Source organism: Lepus europaeus, chromosome 14, assembly GCF_033115175.1.
Source record: "Lepus europaeus isolate LE1 chromosome 14, mLepTim1.pri, whole genome shotgun sequence".
NCBI classification, from domain to species: Eukaryota; Metazoa; Chordata; class Mammalia; order Lagomorpha; family Leporidae; genus Lepus; species Lepus europaeus.
Window position 1 is genome coordinate 30103912 of NC_084840.1, and position 24572 is coordinate 30128483.

The following is a 24572-nucleotide window of genomic DNA, read 5'->3' on the forward strand; positions in this document are numbered from 1 at the left end:
AATTCTACTTCTGAAAAATATCTAATTATTTGGCTTAGGCATATTTGCAACACTATGCATTGTAGACAGACGCACACAGTCCACAAAGGCCAACTCAGCAATTTCTCTTTCGTTCATTACCTGTAGTGTTATGTTCACAATCATCACAAACTCCTCCTCCCCCTCTCAGGTGATCCAACGGAAATGGGTCTATGGAGATGTCATAGTGGCAGCTTCTGGCATGGCTATTGCACCGACAAGGCTTACAGTTGAAGGCGTGAACTTGATCACCGTGGCGGAAAGGCTTGTCGTTATAAAGAGGCAAACAGCGATCACACTAGCACAAGTAAGAAAGAGAAAGCTGTGAATTTTCTATTTATACAACAATCACTTTTACTAAATGTAAAGCTAGGGTTCATGAGTTGAAGCTAGGAAGCATTATATTTTGGATACAATGCTTTATAAATCAGAAAAAAAAAACATGTTATAGGTGTGGTAGAGCTAAATTATGAAAGTGACCATGCAACTGAAATGATGCAAAGCAATCTCAATAGTTAATGGTAAAATTTATGACTGTTTCAAAATCTAAAAACATGTCAAAACATTTCAAACTCCCCTGTAAAGGTGAATCATCAGCAGTAAAACAACATGTTAGTACTCTGCAATTTAAAACATTATAAACTTGAAGAAGCGTTTTCTTTCTTTGTAAAAACCTTACCAAATGCTCTTTTTTTTTTTTAAACAGGCAGAGTTAGACAGTGAGAGAGAGAAAGAGAAACGTCTTCCTTTCCGTTGGTTCACCCCCCAAATGGCCACTACAGCTGGCGCGCTGCAGCCAGCTCACTGCGCTGATCCGAAGCCAGGAGCCGGTACTTCCTCCTGGTCTCCTATGCAGGTGCAGGACCCAAGCACTTGGGCCATCCTCCACTGCCTTCCCGGGCCACAGCAGAGAACTGGACTCGAAGAGAAGCAACCGGGACAGAATCCGGTGCCCCAACCGGGACTAGAACCCAGGCTGCTAGCACCGCAGGTGGAGGATCAGCCAAGTGAGCTGTGGCACCGGCACCAAATGCTCTTAACAATGCATGCCTCTCTGCCATTCTATTCCTTATCGTATTAAACAATGGTCTTGGTGCCAGCACTGTGATTTTGTGGGCTAATCTGGCATTGCTATGCCAGCATCCCAGCCTGGAGCACTAGGTTGAGTCCCAGCATCTCCATTTCTGGTCCAGCTGCCTGCTAATGCTCCTGGCAAGGCAGTAGCAGAAGGCCCAAGTACTCAAGCCCTGCAACCCACATGGGAGAACTGGAAGTTCTGGACCCCTGGCCCAGCTATGTGACTATATGAGGAGTGAACAGGCAGCTGGAAGATCTCTGTCACTCTAATTTTCAAATAAACAAATAAAAATCTTTAAAAAGGAACAGGCATCTTTTCTGTGTTTTGGCAAATACTCATGTTAATAAGTTTGGATCAGCTTCCGATGTTTTAACATTTGTGTTTTAAGTGTTGTGAAACATGGCTGAGAGTTCCTCTACTGTGAAGTTTTTGCTGGTATCACTTCCTCCAGGACATCTTCAATGCATTAAAGATGACCTTTGAGATGGGCATTTGGTCCAGCTTCAAGATGCCTCTTGGTATTCCTACATCCCAACTCAGAGTGCGTGAGTTTGAGTCCCAGCTCCACTCTTTATTCCTCCTTCCTGCTAATGTGGACCTGGGAGGCAGCAGGTGAGTTCCAGCCCCCCACTTCCTGTTCATCTGTGTTTCAAATAAAATGAAAATAAATGACCTTTTAACACACAAAACTACTTCCCTCATTTAAATTCACCCACGTTGTTGTGCAGGCATGCCCAGAGTCTCCCCAACAGTGCAGTGACTCCACTCATATTCAGTCTACACTTCACCTCCCCTATTGTCTATCCTAGCACCACTTTAACCTTTGTTGGCCAGTTCTCTTTTTTGAAGATCCTTACTTGGGAAGAATCATTTAGGTTTATCACAGACAAGGAGGCAACCACATCCTTCTCTGTGAATAACTTGATATGGATGTGACCAATCACCACAGACTTCAAAAGAGAAGATCTGATTGGTCACTTATGATATGTGCACCTGTTATTTATATGGTAATTTGTGAGCTGAAGCAGCAGCAGCAAAGTTTATGAAATCAACCATAGTAATATACCACAACAGGTACTTGATCCACGCTGTTGGAGAATGACAGCCTTTAACTGCCACTCACACATGTAACAATTGTGCAAGCAGACTTCCTACAAAGCTCTATAAGAAGAAAAATTTTACCAAAATTGTGCAACATACCTGTTATCTACTGGAAAAAAAACTAAAGCTAGAAATATTTTTTAAAATTAATGATTTTGGACCAAGCACTGTGGCATAGTGGGTAAAGCCTTTAGTGCTGTCATCCCATATGGGCACCAGGCTGCTCCACTTCTGATCAAATTCTCTGCTGTGGCCTGGGAAAGCAGTGGAAGATGGCCCAAGTCCTTGGGCCCCAGCACCTGCGTGGGAGACCCAGAAGCTCCTGGTTCCTGGCTTCAGAGCAGCCCAGCTCAAGCCATTGCAGCCATTGGGGAATGCGCCAGCAGATGGAAGACCTCTGCCTGCCTCCTTGCCTCCCTCCCTCCCTCCCTCTCTCTTTGTCTTTATCTTTCTGTAACTATGCTTTTCAAACAAATAAATACTTTTAAAAAAGAATGATTTTAATTTTCCAATATAATTTATGAACATAGCAGAATTTTTTTCTTAGATGCAACTGATGAATTATCTAAAATGAATTTGGGATGGTTGTAAGTATTCTTTTATAAAATAGATTAAATAAAAATAGAAATCACTAATTTAACTACCAAAGATTGTGGAAATATTTACATGAAATAATTTCTTATAAAATGTGGATGTTTTTCAATATTAGAAATATATATGTGTATTGAATAGTGTTACATAGACCCATATCATTAAATGTCAAGGCATTTTAATGGATTAACTATCATATTTTAGAAAATAACACTCAAGAATTCTGAAATTATTGCACATTTATTTTTTTCCAATTTAATTTGGATGGGAGTATGGATGTATCAGAGTAGTTTCTTAAGAAAATCATAAGAGATGAATCTCATTTTCAAAGAACATAAATGTTTAAAATTTTTAAAAATGTGGCCAAATTCCATGTAGAAAAATTCAACTCTTTTATTCTCCCACCAGCCATACCTGAGATTAGAACAGTTATTTTTATCTCTTCACTATTTGGGTTTTATAAAATATAGTAATCATTTTTTAGTATGCATCTCTTTGATAAAAAGTAGAGCTAAATATTTTCCACCTAATTCTTCATGATATACAGTTTTTTTCTGAGAATATTATTTATTTTTCAGTGAATTCATTTTTATGATTTTAATGGGCTTAGAATTGTCCTTTGGTCTGTGAAGATTTAGCACAGAATTTTCACATTGGAATTTTTTTTCTACTTTGTTGTTCAGATTCATCAGCAGAACAGCTAACTTATGGGGAATGGTAATGATGATAGGCATATTTGTCTTTTTTCTGATTTAATAGAAATCTCTTTAATAATACAATTTATATGGTGATATGGATTGATTTTAGGTAGAGAAGTTTTATCATCTTAAAGAAAAAAATCCCTATAATGAGAAAACCAAGATGTGTTTATGTTGAAAAATAAGAAATACACTGTCAATTTTATTAAATGTACTAATTTAATTATTTGACCTATTGAAGTGACAAATTGTGTAATAAGTTAATAGGTTAGTTGAAATCTATACTTGTAATCTTAGGATAAATTCAACATAATTAATGACAAATAATGTTAAATAAAAAACTTTTGAGTTTTGCATTTGTATTAACAAAAGACAGGCCAGCCTTTAGCTCAACATTAAATGACTACTTGGGATGCCTACATCTCATATAAGAAGGCCTGGATTCAAGCCCTAACTTTCTTTTCCAGTCCAGCTCCTGCTATACACATTAATATAGACAGTAGGTTGGAGTTCAAATACTTGGGTCCCTGCAACCCACATGGGAGACCCAGTTGAGTTCTTGGCTTAAGTCTCCTGTTTGGTATAGCCCTGGCTATTGGAGACATGATGATTACACATTTGAATACATGTATTGAAATATAACATTAAACCAGATGAATATATATAATTATTATGGCAAGTAAAAGGTTTAAAACTTTAAGATGGTCCCCACATATACCTGTTTCTATGCAATATTTCACTTGTATCTATTGATTTTCTATTATCTAGAATGTCCTTGCCTGTGATCAGCTATATGGAGGAAGGTTAATCTGTAGAGTGGAGCAAAGAATGATTTATGAACAGAATTCATAACCAAAATTTGTTTCTGGTTAGTTTTGTCATTTGTAGTTTTAAAAAGCAGAGGAGGGCTTATCTACACATAGATCCTAGGAACCATGACATATCATTAGTGGATAACCATGACTTCCCTTGCTTGCCATATGTGTGAGAGAGACATGCTCTAACTGAATAAATGAAAGAATAGATGAACTCACTTTCTTACCCGAAGGAGAGAAATGAACTCATTGAGGTCACACAGGACAATTAATCATGATCCAATCAACCTCTCTCCCAGTATTTTAAAAACTTTACTCCATCTACAAACTTTGTCCATGGGCATACTTTGCCTGAAAAAGAGTGCCCTAAGCATGATTCGGGCTTTACTTAAAAATAGGCTTGTTGTAGACTGAGCATGTAGCCTAACAGTTGGTACAGCAGTTGAGACAGCTGCATCCCATGTCAGAGTGACTGGGTTTGAAGCCTGGCTCTGACTCTTGACTCCAAACTAAAGCTTCCTATTGGTGTGGACTCTGGAAAGCAGTAGTAATGGCTCAAGTAGTTGGGCTGCTGCGGGTGTTTGGAGAGTGGGACAGTGGATGGGAGAAAATGTCACTTTGTCTATTTTTTGGTATGTATATTTTCATCTATCTCTCTTTAAAATAAAATTATATATTTTCCTTAATGAATTATATGCATGCAATTTTATTATTCATTATGTATTCTTGTCTAAGAATTAGTGAAAATGATTATGTGGAACCTGTTGCCATATTAGAATGATTTCAGATGCAGTTTGTCTTCGATCAAATAACTGCTGGCTTTTTGAGTTCGGGATTTTGTCAATGTGTATTAGTAGAATGAATCTAGTAAAAGATTTCCCTGATATCTCTATAAAGACAACATTCCTTTCTTATGATCTTTAAATATCTCATTTGAGGTTTTATCCTTATTGTCTACCTTAAAAAATAATCAAAAAGCTGTTTTGCAAATAAGACTGAACTAGACTAGATCTGTCAATGCTCAAAAGACATAATCATGGTGTCCTTAGTTTATAATAAAAGAGGAATTTTGTCACCGACATAATGGAAGGTTTTTGGTCCTACCAGCTACTTGTTATCACAGGTGGCTGGCCTTCCTCTTCTGGAAAACAAAAAATCTAAAGAAATATGGAAGGTATGCTCTGTTTTCCTGAAGAAAACAAGCATAGTATTCATTTTAAGACTCTAAAATTGAGAAATTTTAAAAATTATTATAAAACTGGAATGACCAGGATTTGTAGAAGGGCTCAAAGCCAATCCAGGTAGCAGAGCAGCTTATTTATCCACGTCCACGTCTCTTCAGAACAACATACATATAATTTCCCCTGCACCATGAAAGGCAGCCAGCAATCCAGAAAACTAACATCTTGAAACTACTTAAAGATGCCCAGGTCAGAGCCACAGATCTTATTGGCTCTAAGCTGAAAAGCCCTTCACTCAGCCCAACTTCCAAAGTGACCACTGCAGCTGAGGGGATGGTCAAGTAGGGTCAGCAACATTGCAGGCAGAACTGTAAATTTCTTGTTAGAGATGCCACCTGCCTTTACCTGGCCAGCTCTCCTCCCAGCCCAGCCAAGTAATGAAAGTCAACAGAGTGCCTTCCCCTAGGAGGTTCACACCTCCCTTAGGATATACCCCACCTGAAGAGATAGGTAGGTCTGGGCCTCTGAATTTACAAGGCCTAAAGCCCACCAGATTATTATCAAGCCCCTTCTATCAGGTTCTATTTGCCTCTCAATCAGAAAACTTAATTGTAGCTTAGACAGCACCTTTCTTAGCTCCTCTAATAATGACTCTGTCCTTTGTTCTAGACCCTGTCTAGTGCACTTGGGCCTCATTCCTTTGTAATCATAACCTCTACTCTACCACCAATGGCTCTACTCCCAACCTGTGTGTACTGATGGTCCTCTTCCCCACTTAATGCTGTATAATTGTTCAAACCTGGTAAATGCCACTCTTAGGATCATTGGTTACTATCCTCACCCTGTCTTTTATGACCTTGTCTAAATATGATCAGAGTCGGTAAACTTGGAAGGCTTCCATAGCCTTGGCAACTCATGACGACAGTCTAGGATGGTTACTGGCGCCATAAACTCGAGTGTCAATTTGCTGGGTCAACAACAGGAGCCACTGTGCACTTGCTCCTCATGTGGGATCTCTGTCCTTAATGTGCTGTACATTGTGATTTAATGCTATAACTAGTACTCAAACAGTATGTTTCACTTTGTGTTTCTATGTGGGTGCAAACTGTTGAAATCTTTATATTAAATTGATCTTCTGTATATAAAGAGAATTGAAAATGAATCTTGATGCAAATGGAAAGGGAGAGGGAGTGGGAGAGGGGAGGGTTGCGGGTGGGAGGGAAGTTATGGGAGGGGGAAGCCATTGTAATCCATAAGCTGTACACTGGAAATTTATATTCATTAAATAAAAGTTAAAAAAAAAGAATATTTTTATAATGAGACATTGTTATGGTGATGAAAATAAAACAAGCTTAGTACTCAAAAGTAAGGAAACAGTTAAAGTCACATCTTAAAAAATAATGCATTTACAAATAAAAATACAGAAAAATACTCATAATATGGTTTGAATTTTAAAACTAAGGTTAAACTAACATGTAGAATTTAATCCTATTTTCCAGATAAAAGTAGATTCATCTACAGATATGAATATGGAGGTAGAACGTTAAGAAGATAGAGACAGATGATATGGATGTACTTATAACAATAATAGAAGGTCTCAAAGTATATAAACTATTTACCAAGGGTGTCAATTAGCAAGCAGGGTTACGGATGACTTTTACATATTTTATAATTTCATCTTTTTATAGTACACATTTATCACTAATACATTAAAAATTGAGAGTAAATAAAACATAACTGAATGAATGATTATAAGAAAGTTACACATTTTTGTATCATTTACATGTAACATTTTGCTAAAAAAAGCTAAGAAAATTAAAATTTTTAAATTACATAAAGATGAGCAAGAAACTACAAATAAAATAATTTTGTTTTTGAAAAAAATGTAGGCTAAATGAGTTTATTAATTATAGGTAATTTGTATGGTTTTGAAAAGACTGTTTTCAAAATGAGATTAATGCACAAAGCAAATATTTTATGATACGACAGCCTAAATTTCTGTCTTAAATTTGAGTTAAAACGTATACAACTAAATGACATATTGATTCCTATATTTTGGGTTTTGAGCCTAAGTGTGATGCTGTGTTATTATTCCTTTGTTTGATTTACAATGACAGAGAAACAGAAGAAATACTTTGCAGTTTATCTTTTGATTACGAAGTTTCATGACACTATTAACTTTTTGGTCCCATCACTGCATTTCTTCACAACTCTTTTTAGATGATACAAAGAGGCCCATGACAAAAGGGGAGAAATAATAACAGGTAAGTGTATTATGGGTAAATTTTGGAATTTTTTATAATTTTGTCTATATTTTCTATTAATGATAGTAAAGTCTCATTAAAATCTGAGAATATGTGTGTGTCTTATATTTTATGCAGCTCCGGAGTCAAATGGTTTTCTACTTAATGTTTTCCCAATCTCCCGTTGATCATTTGTCACTTTCAATTAAGTTTCCGTTTCTTCTGTAACAATTGGATTCCCCCTGATATGTCCCTGGATGCTCGAATTATAAGATTAGACAATGGCTATATCAGGGTCCAGGACCTTTATCACTGATTCATTTAACTACTTTCATTTTGATAGCTTCTTAAAGGCTACTAATCAACTCCACTAAGTAGCAGCCAAATACTTTGACATGTTCAGGTTAAAAAAAAAAAATCATACAACAATCCTTGAATCTAGAAGACACTGATGGAATTGATTTTATTACATTATATTCTAATAATACACAATGACATTTCTCTCTTCTGGATCACTAAACTGGAATTCAGTGTTCTTTTGTTACTATTACAGACAAGCGAAGACAATCTTTCAAAGATAATCCCCCAGTCCAAAAGCATTTGTGTCAACTCTACTCCAATCAGTCTCAATTTTGATAATTTATTTCTTAATACTATCAAATTTAAAAAGAAACTACAAATTATATAAAGGAAAATTTAGTTATTTAACAAGAGAAATAACTCATTTAATCACTCACTATTAACAATTGTAAATGCTTATTATGTATCACTGAAGAAAGGTATCTCTCAGTCAGAGATACCCGATAATTGAGGAATCACTCAGAGATACCTGGACTCATGGAAGGTAGAGGGCAGGGAAAGGAGATCTCCTTCAAGGTCCTCACAAGTGAGCTCTCTATGCTTAATAGATGCAATGCCCTTTGAAAGTTCTTTTTTTTTTTTTTTTTTTTTTTTTTTGGACAGGCTGAATGGACAGTGAGAGAGAGGGAGAGAGAGACAAAGGTCTTCCTTTTCCATTGGTTCACCCTCCAATGGCCACTGTGGCCAGCACACTGCGCTGATCCAAAGACTGGAGCCAAGTGCTTCTCCTGGTCTCCCATGTGGGTACAGGGCCCAAGCACTTGGGTCATCCTCCACTGCACTCCCGGGCCACAGCAGAGAGCTGGCCTGGAAGAGGGGCAACCAGGACAGAATCCGGCGCCCCGACTGGGACTAGAACCTGGTGTGCTGGCGCCATGGCGGAGGATTAGCCTAGTGAGCCGCGGCGCCGGCCCTCGAAAGTTTATTTCATAATGAGGACTATGAGTCATCAGAAAGAACTTATTTTTTCCTCGATATGTACAGATTAAGAAAAAGAAGAAATTAATGATTTGTTTTTCAATTATTTCAAAGAACAGGGAGAAATTCTTTAAAATGTTTGTTTCTAAAAGCCACATGTGGAAAATGTATATGAATTCACCAATTCATAAGCCAATGAAATAGTCATTTATTTTTTATTCAATCTACTATCTACCACATAGGCTAAAATTTTAGGGGCAAAAGGATAACTATCAATACTTCATTCCATTTAGCATTTATAGATAAAAGCAAATCGCCTATACATTTAAAACCATTGCAGATATGACAGAATATTATACTTTATTTACTTAACAGTCTTCACTATTGTATTCTGAGCTTTCTGAAGCAGTACTAGATTTTATTAAATAGTGAATTCTAGCATAATGCCCAAAATTATTGTAATTTCTCAATAAATGTCTACTGAAGGAATGAACAAATGAATTCATGGATGATTGTATAAATAAGTTAACATATAATGATGCAGCAAGAACTCATTTTTGTCAGTGAATTCATTTCCCTTATTACTGGCACTAGGAGAGAGAGGGTGACAGGGAGAGTGAGAGAGAAATTTTTCCCGTTCCACCCTCAACAATGAAATACTTCGAGATATATTTTCCTAGACAACGCTTTTAACATTATGAGAATAGCTAAGATACACAGTGTCATGCCTAAGTGCTTTATTACTACTTGACTAAATTTTTACAACAACCTATGAAGTAGGAGTTGCAATTATCTTTATATTATAGAGAAGAAGAAGTGCAGCATTGTCCCAAGGTCATTCACTGCCATGTAAATTAGAATGTAAAAATTCCTGAACACAGAAATGTTTGCTATTTTTTCTTCATTACTATATTCCTGGTGCCTAGAAGACAGGTAGCCCACAGTAGGTGCTACATTTATACATCTAGATCTCTCCTTCAGAGTCCTTGCTCTGAATCATATTATAGGGCTCCAGGAGTAGAGAATAACCTGGGGTGGGGGGCTGAAGGCACTCACTGTGGCTCAGTTGGCTCTGGCTTTCTTCTCAGCATCTAAGTAGCACAGCAGGGCCCTGGAAACCTAAGAATTGAGTCATTCCACTCCTGGCTAGAAAATTCAGAAACATGGAGACAGCCCTCACCTTCCTGGGAAACACAGGAAAGTACCCTTCTTATATGTGAGAAATTATAAAGTGTTTTACTTTGTAGAGGTCAGTATAGTGCTAACTTACTGAACTCACAGAGGCAATGTGAGAAACTGGTCCCAGATAGCCTGAAAGGACTGCGGGCCCCTAGAATGTCAGTAAATGTTTCCTTTCTCATTCGAATTCAGCCACCCAAGTGGGAATATATAGAAGCTTAAGTCTCTGATAAGTTACTGTTCTTAGGCTCTTGTCATCGTTTCTCCTTTCCTTTCAAGGTGGCAGGTCATTTATAATATAAATGATGCAATTTTAGTGTAATTTCATTGTCTACCAGATATACATAAAACTTTAGTTTACTTGCATAAGTTTTCCCCATTTGATGTTTTCCTCGGTAGCTCTCTGCTCCAGTGGCAAAGCTAATGTTAGACAATCTTGGTAATTTATTATTAATTTTGAGTTTGGGAGTGGGGAGGGCACAAAGCTCCCAACTGCAGAGAACCTAGAACAATAACGGCTCAGTGCTTTGCACATGGCAGGTGATCAATATATATTTGGTGAATACATGAGTGAATGACTTAATAGACTTGGCATTTCCAACATGTTACAGGACTATACCTTAATGTGACTGGCATTTAATTGAATAATAACATTAAAGATTGAAACGTAAATGCAATATTTTACCCATGGAATTTTGCCTTTGCAATGAAAACAATGATCACGTATTTATCCTTCAATGAAGTATTCCTTTCTCAGTAATGCTCTTTCCCTGACTAGAAATTCTTGTACAATTCAGTATCCACAGTCACGATATACTTACCTACTCTAAAGGTACAAAAATAAGATAAATTAAATAACTACTAATACTGTTGTGTAATACTGATCAGGCATAGTTGATAATAATCTACTCAATATTTTCAACTACTAATAAATGGTAGCTATTTTTAGAAACTTAATTTTTTCTTTTGAAGATGTCTAACAAAAGCAATGAAAATAACCCATGGGCAAAGTGAAATGGAAGATTATAAAAATCATCCCATAAAACAAATTTTAGTAATACGTGAAACAAAATTGATATTTGTAAAAATACGGACTGTAGGCAGGATTTTTTGGATAACTTGAGTTGGCAGATTAGCAATTTATAAATTTAATTGATAGTCTATGAACTTTTAAACACAAAGCTGTGATTTTATGCCTTTTATATACAGACCTCATGGTGGGTAGTGTTTGAATGAGATGAACAATTTACATTACAGGCCCTTAAATCTGATTTGTTAATTTTCAATACTGTATGCTGTGTGATATTTAACTTCCACTTTGGCCTACATGTCCTTCTTTATTACTTCCTCCTCTTTATATATGAGAATTGCTCAGGGAACTAAAAAGAAAAGACACACCTAGACACATCAGGTTCCCCCAAGAGTGCAGGACGATTGTAAGGTTGGTTCAAGTTTGAGGATAAGGGCCAAGACAACACAATTCTATTTTATTGCAATCATAATAACTAAATTCTATTTATATCTTAGAAAATGTGACCTAGAACAGAAATCATATTCGTAGAAGATAATCTGAATTATTATTTTAAAAAACGCTTCATTAAAGAAAAACTGGATTCATTATACAAATATGTTCTTTAGATATAACTCTGCAAGATGTTGAAACCCATATAGTTGCAAAGAGGTATCCTGCACTTGCCTCCATCACAAGAGAAGAACCAATTCAACAAGGAAGGAGTGAATTCTAAGACTGACCGAGAGAGAACTCTGGATACCAGTAAAGACATGACAAGAACTCTAAACAGCACACAGATTCAGAAAGCCCATAGATAAAGAAAGATGGGGAAGGGAGGTGAGAGAGAGAGAGAAAGAAACATTGCAGTTGTTCCTCTGGCTTGCAAATGGCAGAGGTTTCCATATTTCTGAAAAGGTTAGTGAAAAAGCACAGCAAAATCCATCATCACTGCAAACCATCAGCTATAACCACCATAGAATTCCACAGTCCTCAGAGGCTTTAAATCTTGGCTGGAAAAATGACTAGGATTCCAGCAACATTTTTGCTCTAAATAAGGAACCTACATTGCATCTCCTTCCCTAATCCCCAGAACCCAACACTACAGTACAGCCACCAGTAGAATTCATTCTTACTTAGGGTCCAGGAAGCAGCCATCAGCGCCACCAGAAGTTCCCAGAGCCAGCATGCACCCCATGGTTCAGAGGCTGAGCTCCTCAGCTGCAGGATTGCACTGAAGAAATGCCAGAGTCACCAATGCTCACCAAGGTGACCTCAGGAAGTTCTCCACATCTCATGGTTCAACACTGGTAGCTATTGGTACCAGATCCAGCAGGACCTCAAAAAGTTCCTCTCATACGACTGCTAGCATCATGCTCTCAGAGCCCAGCAGACAAGGTCTGGAGTTACCCTGGCCAATCTTGCAACATCTGGAGAAAGTCCCTCTGTAGTTTGTGGCTCAACATCCAAGGTTGATGAATACAAGCCCCAGGGTCAACCCTTCTTGCCCCATGGGACTGTTTAAGTTGCTATCCATGTTTCACAGGTTCAAGCTCACTAATGCCATCACACAAGCATCAGAATCTCCTCTGCACTCACCCCTATAGGACCTGAGGATAGACTCATCTGCATCCTGTAGCTCCAGGAAAATGACTGTCAGTGCCACAGTCCCAGTACCACTTATGCTCCTCCATGGCACTTGAAAATGGTCCAATCTGTGTCCTTCAGCTCTAGGACAGTATCTGTTGGTGCCATAAGTGCCAGTGTCACCCATGCTCACAAAGCAGGGTTTAGGTAAAGTCCCCTTCACAACCTTCACAGCATCACATGCCCCTTCCCTTTGTCCTAAAGAAAATTCCATTTGATTCCTCTAGCTCCAGGATTTGCATCCTGTAACTGTCAGTAGTACAAGCCCCAGATTTATCTGTATTTAACCACTAGGGTCCTAGGGATCATCCCTCTGTTTCCTGCAGCATAAGGAGTATGGCTGCTACCATCACAAAGCCCTCTGTGATCAGAGCTGGACTCTGCAGGGCCTGAAAACACACACCTTTGGAAGCCCATTTCTATCACGAAGTTATACCTTATGTCCATGAACTGCTTCACTCTAGAACATAGGCACTACTGTTGTTAGTTATAGCAAAAGAAGTCAAATGGAGGCTACACCTCTTGGCTCACATAGAAGCAAAGTAACTACTCAAATGACACCCATATCTCAACTAAATGAAGTAACTTTTATCCCAGATATAAAAGTTATAACATAGAGACAAAAGAAACAACAAGAAGCAAGTAAACAAAACACTTCCAAAAGAACAAAATAATTCTCCAGAAATAGATCCTGGTTTGAAGAAAATCTATAGAACACCTGAAAAAGAATTTAAATTGAAATCCTAAGGAAACTCAATAAAATATAAGAAAATGCAAGAAAATATAAAGACACCATTCAAAGAAGAGAGGCAAAGCATGCATGAGTAAGAAATTTCACAAAGAGGTAGAAATCATAAAAAATAATCTATCAAATTTCTGTGCTAAAAACTAAAAAGAAATACAAAACACAACTGAGAGTGTTGATATTAGAATGATCAAGCAGGAGAAAAATTTCTGAATTTGATTGGAGATCCTTAAACATAATCAACCCATTAGTGGAAAATAAGTATTAAGAAGAATCAAGAAAACCTATAAGACCTATGAGATGCCATGCATGAAGAAGAGAAGGAAAAACACATTGAATCCCTATTTAAAGAAATAATAGCTGAAACTTCCCAAGACTTAATATGAACATCCAGATTCAGGAAGCTCAAAGAACACAAACAAGACTTATCTGAAGTATATTATAATCAAACTATCAGAAGTCAAAGACAAAGTGAGAATTCTTAAAACAGCAAGAGAAAACCATCAAGTTACATATAAAGAAATACCCATTAGAACTGGGCTAACAGCAGATTTTTCAGCAGAAACTTTAATGGTCAGAAGAGAATGGGATGATTTATTCAAAATCTTGAAAGAAAAATCTGCCACCCAAGAGTTCTATACCCAGCAAAGCTATTCTTCAGAAATAGAGAAAGAAATAAAGTCTTTACCAGACAATCAGAAACTGACAAAATTCATCACCACCTGGTCAGCCCTACAAGAAAGGCTTAAAGAGCCATATATTAGAAGCAAAAGGATGAAAAATGTCATCATGAAAATATATGAAACTCACTACTACAGTATACACAAAAAAGAATCAAAGCCTATAATGAGAGAAAGCCACCAAAACACAAAGATCAGTAATAAGAGAGCAGAAAAGAACAAAAAATATATTTAACAATCAATTAACAAAATAACAGGAGTAAGATCTTTTTTTTTTTTTTAATTTGACAGGTAGAGTTATAGACAGTGAGAGAGAGAGAGACAGAGAGGTCTTTCCTCCATTGGTTCATTCCCCAAATGGCCGCTACAGCTGGCACTGTGCCAATCCGAAGCCAGGAGCCAGGTGCTTCTTCCTGGTCTCCCATGCAGGTGCAGGGGCCCAAGCACTTGGGCCATCCTCCACTGCCATCCCAGGCCACAGCATAGAGCTGGACTGAAAGAGGAGCAACCGGGACTAGAACCTGGTGCCCATATGGGATGCCAGAGCTGCAGGCATAGGATTAACCAAGTGAGCCATAGCGCTGGCCCCAGGAGTAAGTTCTTACCTATCAACTTTGAGTGTAAATGGAATGTTTTCCCAATTGAAATATATAGGTTGGCCAAATCAATTTAAAAAAAAAAAAAGGAACTAATGATATATTACCTACAAAAGGTCACTTCACTGGTAAAGAAACAAAAATCCCAAAGGTGATGGGTTACAAGAAGATATTCCATGCAAATGAAAACCAAAAATGAGTAGGAGTCAGATAAAACAGACTTTAATTCAAAAATTACAAAAAGAAATAGAGGACCGTTATATATTGGTAAAATAAATTCAGTAAAAATTGATTAATACACACACATACACACCCCAAGATCAGACCACCCAAATACATAAATATTGCTAGATTTAAAGGAAAAGACAGTCTCCAGTTAAAGAATAGTTGGGGAATACAACACACTACTGTCATCAATGAATAGACAGATAATCAAGACAGAAAATCAGCAAAGACATGTTGATGTTGAACCATACTATATAGCAAATAGATCTAGCAAATATGTACAGAACATTTCAACCAACAGCTCAAGAAAACACATTAGGCCATAAAACAAGTCTCAGTACATTTAAAAAGAAAATAAAAATATTATGTGTCTTCTAGATAACAGAATTAAACTAGCAACCAAATACAATGGAAAATTAACTAATATATGGAAATTGGATGACAAGTCTCTGGAGGACCAATAGATCATCACTAAAATTAAAAAGTAATTTGAAAATTTTTTGAAACAAGTGAAAATACAGCATATTAAAATCTGTGGTAGAATAGTAAAAGCAGTATTAAGACTGAAATTTATAGCAATAAATGCATACATAAAAAGAGGAAATATCAGTCTAATTATACATCCCCTGGATTTTTAAAAGAATGAGTTGAAAACCATAATTAGTATAAAGCAAAAAGTAACAAAAAATGTTTAATGCATACAAGTGGAATAGACATCTTGGAATTTGATTATACTTTTATCACCCTTATCTATGTTCCTACTAAACAGAGATCTTTCTACTTTACTTGCTGAAATTCCTATTTAGTGGAGCATTTAACCTATGATTATAAATTAAAAATATGCTATCACAAAAATTGATAAAGAAAAAGAAACAAAGGAAGAAGGAGGGAGTGAGGAAAGGTGGGAAGGAGGGAGGCATCATTATATTCTTGTATTCAAACTGTATGTTTGAACTACCTGAAACACATTCTCTGTATGTTAATAAAAAATAAATTGGGCTTACGTAGCATCAAAATCTAGAACTTCTAAATTTCATAAACAGAGTTAAAACATAAATGATATTGGGAGAATGTATTTGTAGCATATAAAACAAAGGGTTAGTATACTATAACAAAAAGTAAACAAGCCAGTAGAAAAATTGGCAACACATACTGCCGTACAATTCACAATAAAGGAAACATAAGTGAACAAAAATTGTGAAAGTATTTGAAACCCCAGTGATAATTAGCACATTAAAGCCATAAACATTATATGATTTATTTTTTCACCCACAAGAATATAAAAATATTTTCAAATGTTGACAAGTTTGACAAGAGTTTAAAGAAAGGCTCACTCTACGTGCTGTTGGTTGAAATATAAACTCACCACATTGGTAATCATGGTTCAGAATTGGTTGAAGCTAAAAATGAGTACAATATATGATCCTACAGATAATTTCCCATAGCATCCTAGAGAAATATATGTTCAAGTCAGCTATAAAAATATTTGTGCAACATTGTTGGCAGAAGCGGAAAATTAGGATCAAACTAAAATGTCCAAAAATAGGAAAATAATTTTAAAAGTGTGATGTGCACATCCAATGGGACTCTGAAGCAGTTAAAAATAATCTGCTATGTATGAAGGCAGCCATTAATGTGGGTTGGTCTTAAAAACATACCAGAGGGAGGTAGGGAGGTAGGAAGCTATACTGTACAATCCCTATAGGGAGAAAAATCTAAATTAATGAATAGCAAAGTATCAGGAAAATAGACCCCGCCCCCCCCCCCCCAAAAAAATGGCAAGAACCATTGCATCTCAACAGAGGGAAAGAGGAGGCAGAACAAAACTGAGGATGACAAATGGTCGAGAGCACTGTTCATTTCCATTTTTTTTTAAACAGGGATAATATATTTCTGTTTGATTTTTTTAAAGATTTATTTATTTATTTGAAAGAGTTACTCAGAGAAAGAAGGAGAAGCAGAGAGAGAGGAAAAGAGGTCTTCCATCTGCTGGTTCACTCCCTAACTGGCCACAACAGCCAGAGCTGCGCTGATCTGAAGCCCAGAGCCAGGAGCTTCTTCTGAGTCTCCCACAGGGGACTTGGGCCATCCTCTACTGCCCTCCTAGGCCATAGCAGAGAGCTGGATTAGAAGGTGGAACAGCTGGGACTCCAACCGGTGCCCATATGGGATGTGGGCACTGCAGGCAGCTTCACCCACTATGCCACAGCACCAGCCCCTTCTGTATGATTAAAATTTAATTGAAAGATCAAAAAATAATGGGGCTGTCACCGTGGTGTAGTAGGTTAAGCCTCTACTTGCAGCAACAGCATCCCATATTGGCACCAACACCAGTACCAGATGCTCCACTTCTGATCCAGCTCTCTGCTAACGGCCTGGGAAAGCAATGGGAGATGGCCTAAGTGCTCGGGCCCCTGCACCTGTGTGGGAGACCCAAAAGAAGTTCCTTGTTCTTGGCTTCCATCTGGCCCAGCTCCAGTCATTGCAGCCGTTTGGGGTGTGAACTAGCAGAGAGAAGACCTCTCTCACTGTCATTCCCTCTTTCTGTCTGTAACTCTGCCTCTCAAATAAATAAATAAAGCATTTTTTTTTAAACTTTTATTTAGTAGATGTAAATTTCCAAAGTACAGTTTGTGGATTACAATGGCTTTTTCCCCCCTATAACTTCCCTCCCACCCACAACCCTCCCATCTCCCACTCCCTCTCCCATTTCATTCACATCAAGATTCATTTTCAATTATCTTTATATACAGAAGATTGATTTAGTATATATTAAGTAAAGATTTCATCAGTTTGCACCCACACAGCATACAAAGTGCCAAATACTGTTTGAGCACTAGTCATATCATTAATGCACATTGAACTACACATTAAGGACAGAGATCCTACATGGGGAGTAAGTGCACAGTGACTCCTGTTGTTGACTTAACAAATTGCCACTCTTGTTTAAGGCGTCAGCAATCTTCCCAGGCTCTAGTCATGTGTTGCCAAGGCCATGGAATCCCCCTGAGCTCACTGTCTTTGATCTTATTTTGACAAGGTCATAGTCAAAGTGGAAGTTTTCTCCTCCCTTCAGAGAAAGGTACCTCCTTCTTTGATAGCCCATTCTTTCCACTGGGATCTCACTCGCAGAGATTTTTCATTTAGGTTTTTGGGTTTTTTTTGTTTGTTTTGTTTTTTGTTTTTGTTTTTTTGTTTGTTTGTTTGTTTGTTTTTGCCAGAGTGTCTTGGCTTTCCATGCCTAAAATACTCTCATGGGCTCTTCGGCCAGATCTTAATGCCTTAAAGGCTGATTCTGAGGCCAGAGTGCTGTTTAGGACATCTGCCATTCTATGAGTCTGCTGTGTATCCCGCTTCCCATGTTGGATCGTTCTCTCCCTTTTTCATTCTGTCAGTTAGTATTATCAGACACTCGTCTTATTTATGTGAAGCCTTTGACTCTTAGACCTATCATTATGGTCTACTGTGACCTGAAATTGATCACTTGGACTAGTGAGGTGGCACTGGTACATGCAACCTTGATTGGATTGCATTGGAATCCCCTGGCACATTTCTAACTCCACCACTTGGGGCAAGTCAACTTGAGCATGTCCCAAATTATACATCCCCTCCCTCTCTTATTCCCACTCTTATATTTAACAGAGATCACTTTTTGATTAACTTTAAACACCTAAGAATAATTGTGTGTTAATTACATAGCTCAACCAATGGTATTAAGTAGAACAAACAAAAATACTAAAAGGGATAAAGTATTAAATTGTACATCAACAGTCAGGACAAGGGCTGATCAAGCCATTGTTTCTCCTAGTGTCCATTTCACTTCACCAGGTTTCCTATTTGATTCTTGGTTAGTTGTCACCAGTCAGGGAGAACATATGGTATTTGTCCCTCTGGTACTGGCTTATTTCACTCAGCATGTTGTTTTCCAGATTTCTCCATTTTGTTGCAAATGATCGGATTTCATTGTTTTTTTTTACTAAATAAAGCATTTTAAAAAGAAAATAAATTTTAAAAATTTGAAAAGGATTGTATCTATAAATTATATTTGATCTGTCCTCAGTATAAATTTCACATTAATATGAGAATTTATGAGAATTGTGTTGTATTTTTTATATCACATTTGCTATGACTCAGATAATGTAATGTATTAATGAGTTCCTTTAAAAAAGAAAAAAAAAACTCAGAGTATAAGTAAATTAAATCAAAATTGTTTGTGTGTGTGTGTGTATCTAAGTATGTGCACAAAACAAAAAGTTGGTTTTTTGGAAAGAAAAACAAAACAGACAAACCATTAGTCAAATTAGTGAAGAAAAGTTCAAAGAAATAAAATTAGAGATGAAAAGAGAAACATTACAACTAAAGAAATACAAATAATCATTAGAAAGTATTTTGAATTATATGCTAACAAATGGATAAATTTCTAGACACATACAACCTATCATAATTGAATCAAAAATATACAGATAATCTAAACAGTGTAAGAGCAGGATTGAAGCAGTAATTAAAAGTTTCCCGGCTGGCGCGGTGGCTTAACAGGCTAATCCTCCACCTTGCGGCGCCAGCACACCGGGTTCTAGTCCCGGTTGGGGCGCCAGATTCTATCCCGGTTGCCTCTCTTCCAGGCCAGCTCTCTGCTATGGCCCGGGAGTGCAGTGGAGGATGGCCCAAGTGCTTGGGCCCTGCACCCCATGGGAGACCAGGAGAAGCACCTCGCTCTTGGCTTTGGATCAGCGAGATGCGCCTGCCGCAGCGGCCGTTGGAGGGTGAACCAACGGCAAAAAGGAAGACCTTTTCCACTCTGTCTGTCAAAAAAAAAAAGTCTCCCACCAAAGACAAGTCTAGGACTTAATGGCTTTATAGTTGAATTCTACAATACACTTAAAAAATTTCAGTATTTCTCTAACTATTCTTAAAAACTGGAAAAGGTGGAAATCTGCCTCTTTTAATCAGGACAGGCCAGCATTACTCCTAAACAAAAGCCAAATAAAACACAACAAAAAATTACAGATCCTTGATGAACATAGATGCAGTAATTCTCAAGAAAGTACTATCCAAGCAAACTAACAGCACATCAAAAACACCATGACAAAGTGGGGTTTCTCCCAGTGATGCAAAAATGGCTCAACATTTACAAATCAATAGGCAGGCATAATACATCATATCAACACAATAAAAAACAAAGCCATATGATCTTCTCCATTGATATAGATAAGGTTCACGCATTCATGACAAAAACTCAACAAATTACATATATAATACCTCAAATGATAAAAGCTATGTATGGAAAACCTACAGCAAATATCATACTGAATGGGAAAAAGCTGAAAGCATTTCCTTTAAAATCAGGAAAAGACAAGCTGTCTATGTTCACCACTGTTATTTGATATCAAATTGGAAGCCTGAGCAAGAGCTATTAGAGAAGAGAAGGATATAAACTGCATACAAGAAACGAGAAAATAAAAATACATATGTGCACAGATAATATGAAAAGCCTAAATGCTCTGCCAAAAACACCAGTAGAACTAATAAATGAATTCAACAAACTTGCAGAAAGCAAAGTCAACATTTAAAAAATATTAGCATTTTTACACACCAATAATGAACTTGTTAAAAGAGAAACCAAGAAAGTAATTCTGCTCCTAATAGCTATAAAAACTTAGGAAGAAATTTATCAGAAGAAGTGAAAGAACTCTAGAATGAAATTTTAAAAACACGGATGAAGAAATTATAGAAGACTTCCAAGAAATGGAAATTATATCACATTCATGGATTATAAACTATTGATTAAATGTCCATACTACCCAAAGTAACCCAAGGAGTCACTGTAATCACCATCAAAATTTCAACAGCTTTCTTTACAGAAATAGAAAAAAAAACCTAAAATTCACAGGGAACCACAAAAGACCCAGAATAGTCAAAACAATCCTAGGAGGGAGAGGGGTGAGTGGAAAGAACGATAAGGAAGAGGAGGGAACAAGAGACAGACAGAGACAGAGATATCACAATACCTGACGTAAAGAATACTACAAAGCTATAGGAGTTAAATCAGTATGGTACTGGTATAAAAACCAGCACTTTGACAAGTAGAACATAAACAGAGAATCCAGAAATTTTTAAAAAGATTTATTTTATTTACTTAAAGGTAGAGTTAAGGGGGGGAGGGATGGAGATGGAGAGGGGGAGGAGGAGGAGAGAACAAGATGGAGAAATCTTCTATTTGCTGGTTCATTCCCTAAACGGCTGCAACAGCCAGGGCTAGGCCAGGCCAAATCCAGGAGCCTGGAACTCCATCTGAGTATCCCACATGGGTGACAGGGGTCCAAGCACTTGGGTCATCTTCTGCTGCTTTCCTAGGCATACAAACAGCAAACTGGATCAGAAGTGGAGCACCCAGGACTTGAGCTGATGCTCATATGGGAAACTGACATCACAGGCAGCAGCTCAACCTACTGCACCATGATGCCAGCCCTGAGGACCCAGAAAGTAATCCATGTATATACGGCCAAAGGAACCAAGAGTGTGCACAGCAGAAAGGACAATCTCTTCAATAAACAATGCAGGAAAAAGTGCATGTATGAATATAGACGAATGAAATTAAATCCATACATATAATATATGAAAATCAACTGAAAATGAATCAAAGATCTACATGTTAATACCTGAAACTGAAAATAATAAAAGAAGACATAGGGAGAAGCTTAAGACATGGGTGTGGACAAAGAATTTTGGGTAGGGTACCAAAAGCACAGGCCACAAAAGCAAAAATAGATATATTAGATATCACTAAGACATTTCTGCACAGCAAAAGACAGTCAACAGAGTGAAAAGACAAACTGGGAGTAAATATTTGCAAGTTGTTCATCTGGCAGACTATGGACATCCAAAATACATAATGCACTCAAAAAACTCAACAGTGACAAAAACCCAATAATACACTTAAGAAACAGGAAAAGAATACAAATATACATTTTTCAAAAGAAGAAATAAAAATGGCCGGAAAATGCTCAATATTACTAGCTATCAGAGAAATGAGAAACAAAAACACGTTGAGATATCACCTCATTTCACTCACCCCATTTAGAATGACATCAAAAAAGATAAAAAATAACTAACATTGAGGAGGGTATGTGGAAGTGGCACTTTTAAGCATTGTCGGAGAAAATATAATTTACAACAGCCCTTATAGGAAAGAAATGTAGAGGTTCTTTAATCCACCATGTCATGCTTGGGAATTTACCTAAAGAAAATGAAATCAGCATATGAAAGAGTCATCTGTTTATTGCAACTCAATTCACAATAGCTAAGGTATGGAATCAATTCAAATGCCTGTCAACAAATGACTGGATAAAGAAAATGTGATATATATATATATATATATATATATATATATATATATATATATACACACACACATATACATACATACATACATATATACACTATAGAATATTAATCAGCTGTCAAAAAAAGAATGAAATCCTATCTTCTGCAACAAAATGAATGCAATTGGAAACCATTATTCTTAGTGAAATAAACCAGTCCCAAAAAATACAAATACTATATGTTTTCCCTGATCTGTGGTATACCTAATAGAGTACCAAAAAGGTAATGTACAATTATTTGCAATGCAATCTGTATAAAACTATTCCTATGCATAAACTGTTAAGAGAAAATGGCTTAAAGTCTGAATGAACTTAATTCTTATCATGTAACCACTCAAGAAATATTTCAATGTTGCACTGTCATGGGTTTTATTTCATTGAAAGAATTATGAATGACTAGTTGACAATAAAAAAAGAATAGTTCTCACATATGGTCCAGAAATTCTACCACTGAGTATCCATCAAAAAGAAATGATACAATTTTTTGAAAGAGGAATCTGCACTCCCATATTTATTGTAGCACTATTTTTAAGGCATGGAAAAAGTGCCCTTTGGCAAATCAATGGATAAATAAATTGTGATGTCTACACACACGGTTGACTCTCACTTGTAAAAAAAAAAAAAAAGAAAAGAAAAGAAAATCTTATCATTTGCATCTTAATGGATGAATTGGAAGACATTACATGAAGTAAAATAGCCAGACACAGAAAAATATGTGAACACTAAAAATAAAGAAAAAACAATGATCTGAAGCAAGACAGTGATCCTAGGAGACGTGGCTTGGTAGGAGATCAGTAAAATGGGATGTGGTTGGATAATGGGAATCAAAACACAATTGGAAAAAGTTCTTGATGTTCAATAGATTATGCGATGCCTATAGTTAACATGAAATATTATATATTTTCTGAGTATATAGAAGAGAGGATTTTGAAGTGTCCATTCATAAAGTGATAAGGAGAGGAAGAAATTAATTACCCTAATTTGATCAGTACATGCATACACTTATTGAAATATCACACCTTATACAATATATAAAAATCATTGCTAATGAAAAATTTTAATGTTTGAGATGGACACACTAATATGGTTTGATCTTCACATATTGAATATTTATGCTCCTTTATTATGCTCTTTCAATATTTTCAAATACTTGTATATGTAATCAAGATACAACAGCTGTAATTTGGCATAATACTGCAAGCATTTAATAAATATTTGTTGAGTGAATAGAACTAGCAAATGATTAATCTTCACAGCAGAACCTATACAATAGTCATGTAGTCATCATTGCATACTGAATAGTCGTCTCCACTCTGTCAGTAGCATGAATACTTAACATAGATGAAATATTCTTGATAGCATAATACAATGTATTTTATAAATATTTTGGAATCCTCATTATAAACAAATTTATAAATGATTTAAAAACAAGTAATTGTGCTCTCCTACCACCCAACTTAACAACTCTATTAAAAATATCTGAATTTAGTAATATTCATTCAAAATCATTTCTTGATTAATTTCATTCAAAATCATTTCATGTTTATGTGTCATTTAGTATAACAACATTGTTTTTGTATGTTTTTAGAACTTACATAAATGGCATTCTGTGTAGGCATGCTCTAAAACGTTTGTGCTCTCATCACTGTTTGAGCAATCTGGACATTTTCAAGCCATGGCAATATTCATTCTTATCTGCTGCTACCAGTGTTGCATTGAGATATTGCAAATTGTTTTGAAACAATGTCAGCACCTTCTAGTGAGTGTTATGAGTCCCCAGTTGCTAGTAGCAGAAATTTTCAGAATTTTTTATTTTTGTCTATGTATTAGCTATAAAATGTGATCTCACAGTTTTTATTAGTTTACTGATAAACAGTAAAGTGACAAATTTTCCTAAGTATTGTGACCTTTTACATTGCCACATCTCTTCTGTGAATTTTCATTCTTTTGTGTGGTTTTTCAATTTGTTTAATTTAAAATTTAACATTGTCAGTTATGTGTGTTGCTAATACTGTATTTTTTTTTTCAAAAATCATGGCATTTAATGTTTAAAAGTTTCTAATTTTAATGCAATCACATTTACCAATTTTTCTTTATAGTTTACAC

The 24572-nt window shown here is 36.4% G+C and overlaps 1 protein-coding gene across 1 annotated transcript in view; it reads right to left on the bottom strand.

Annotated features, from left to right (window-relative positions):
* The window catches only part of USH2A (usherin), an 855126-nt gene that overhangs the window by 661071 nt on the left and 169483 nt on the right, over positions 1-24572 (bottom strand). The window contains exon 9 of the mRNA XM_062211324.1: positions 121-316. Within this exon, the coding sequence (XP_062067308.1) occupies positions 121-316 (196 nt within the window). The remainder of the gene's footprint in view (positions 1-120; positions 317-24572) is intronic.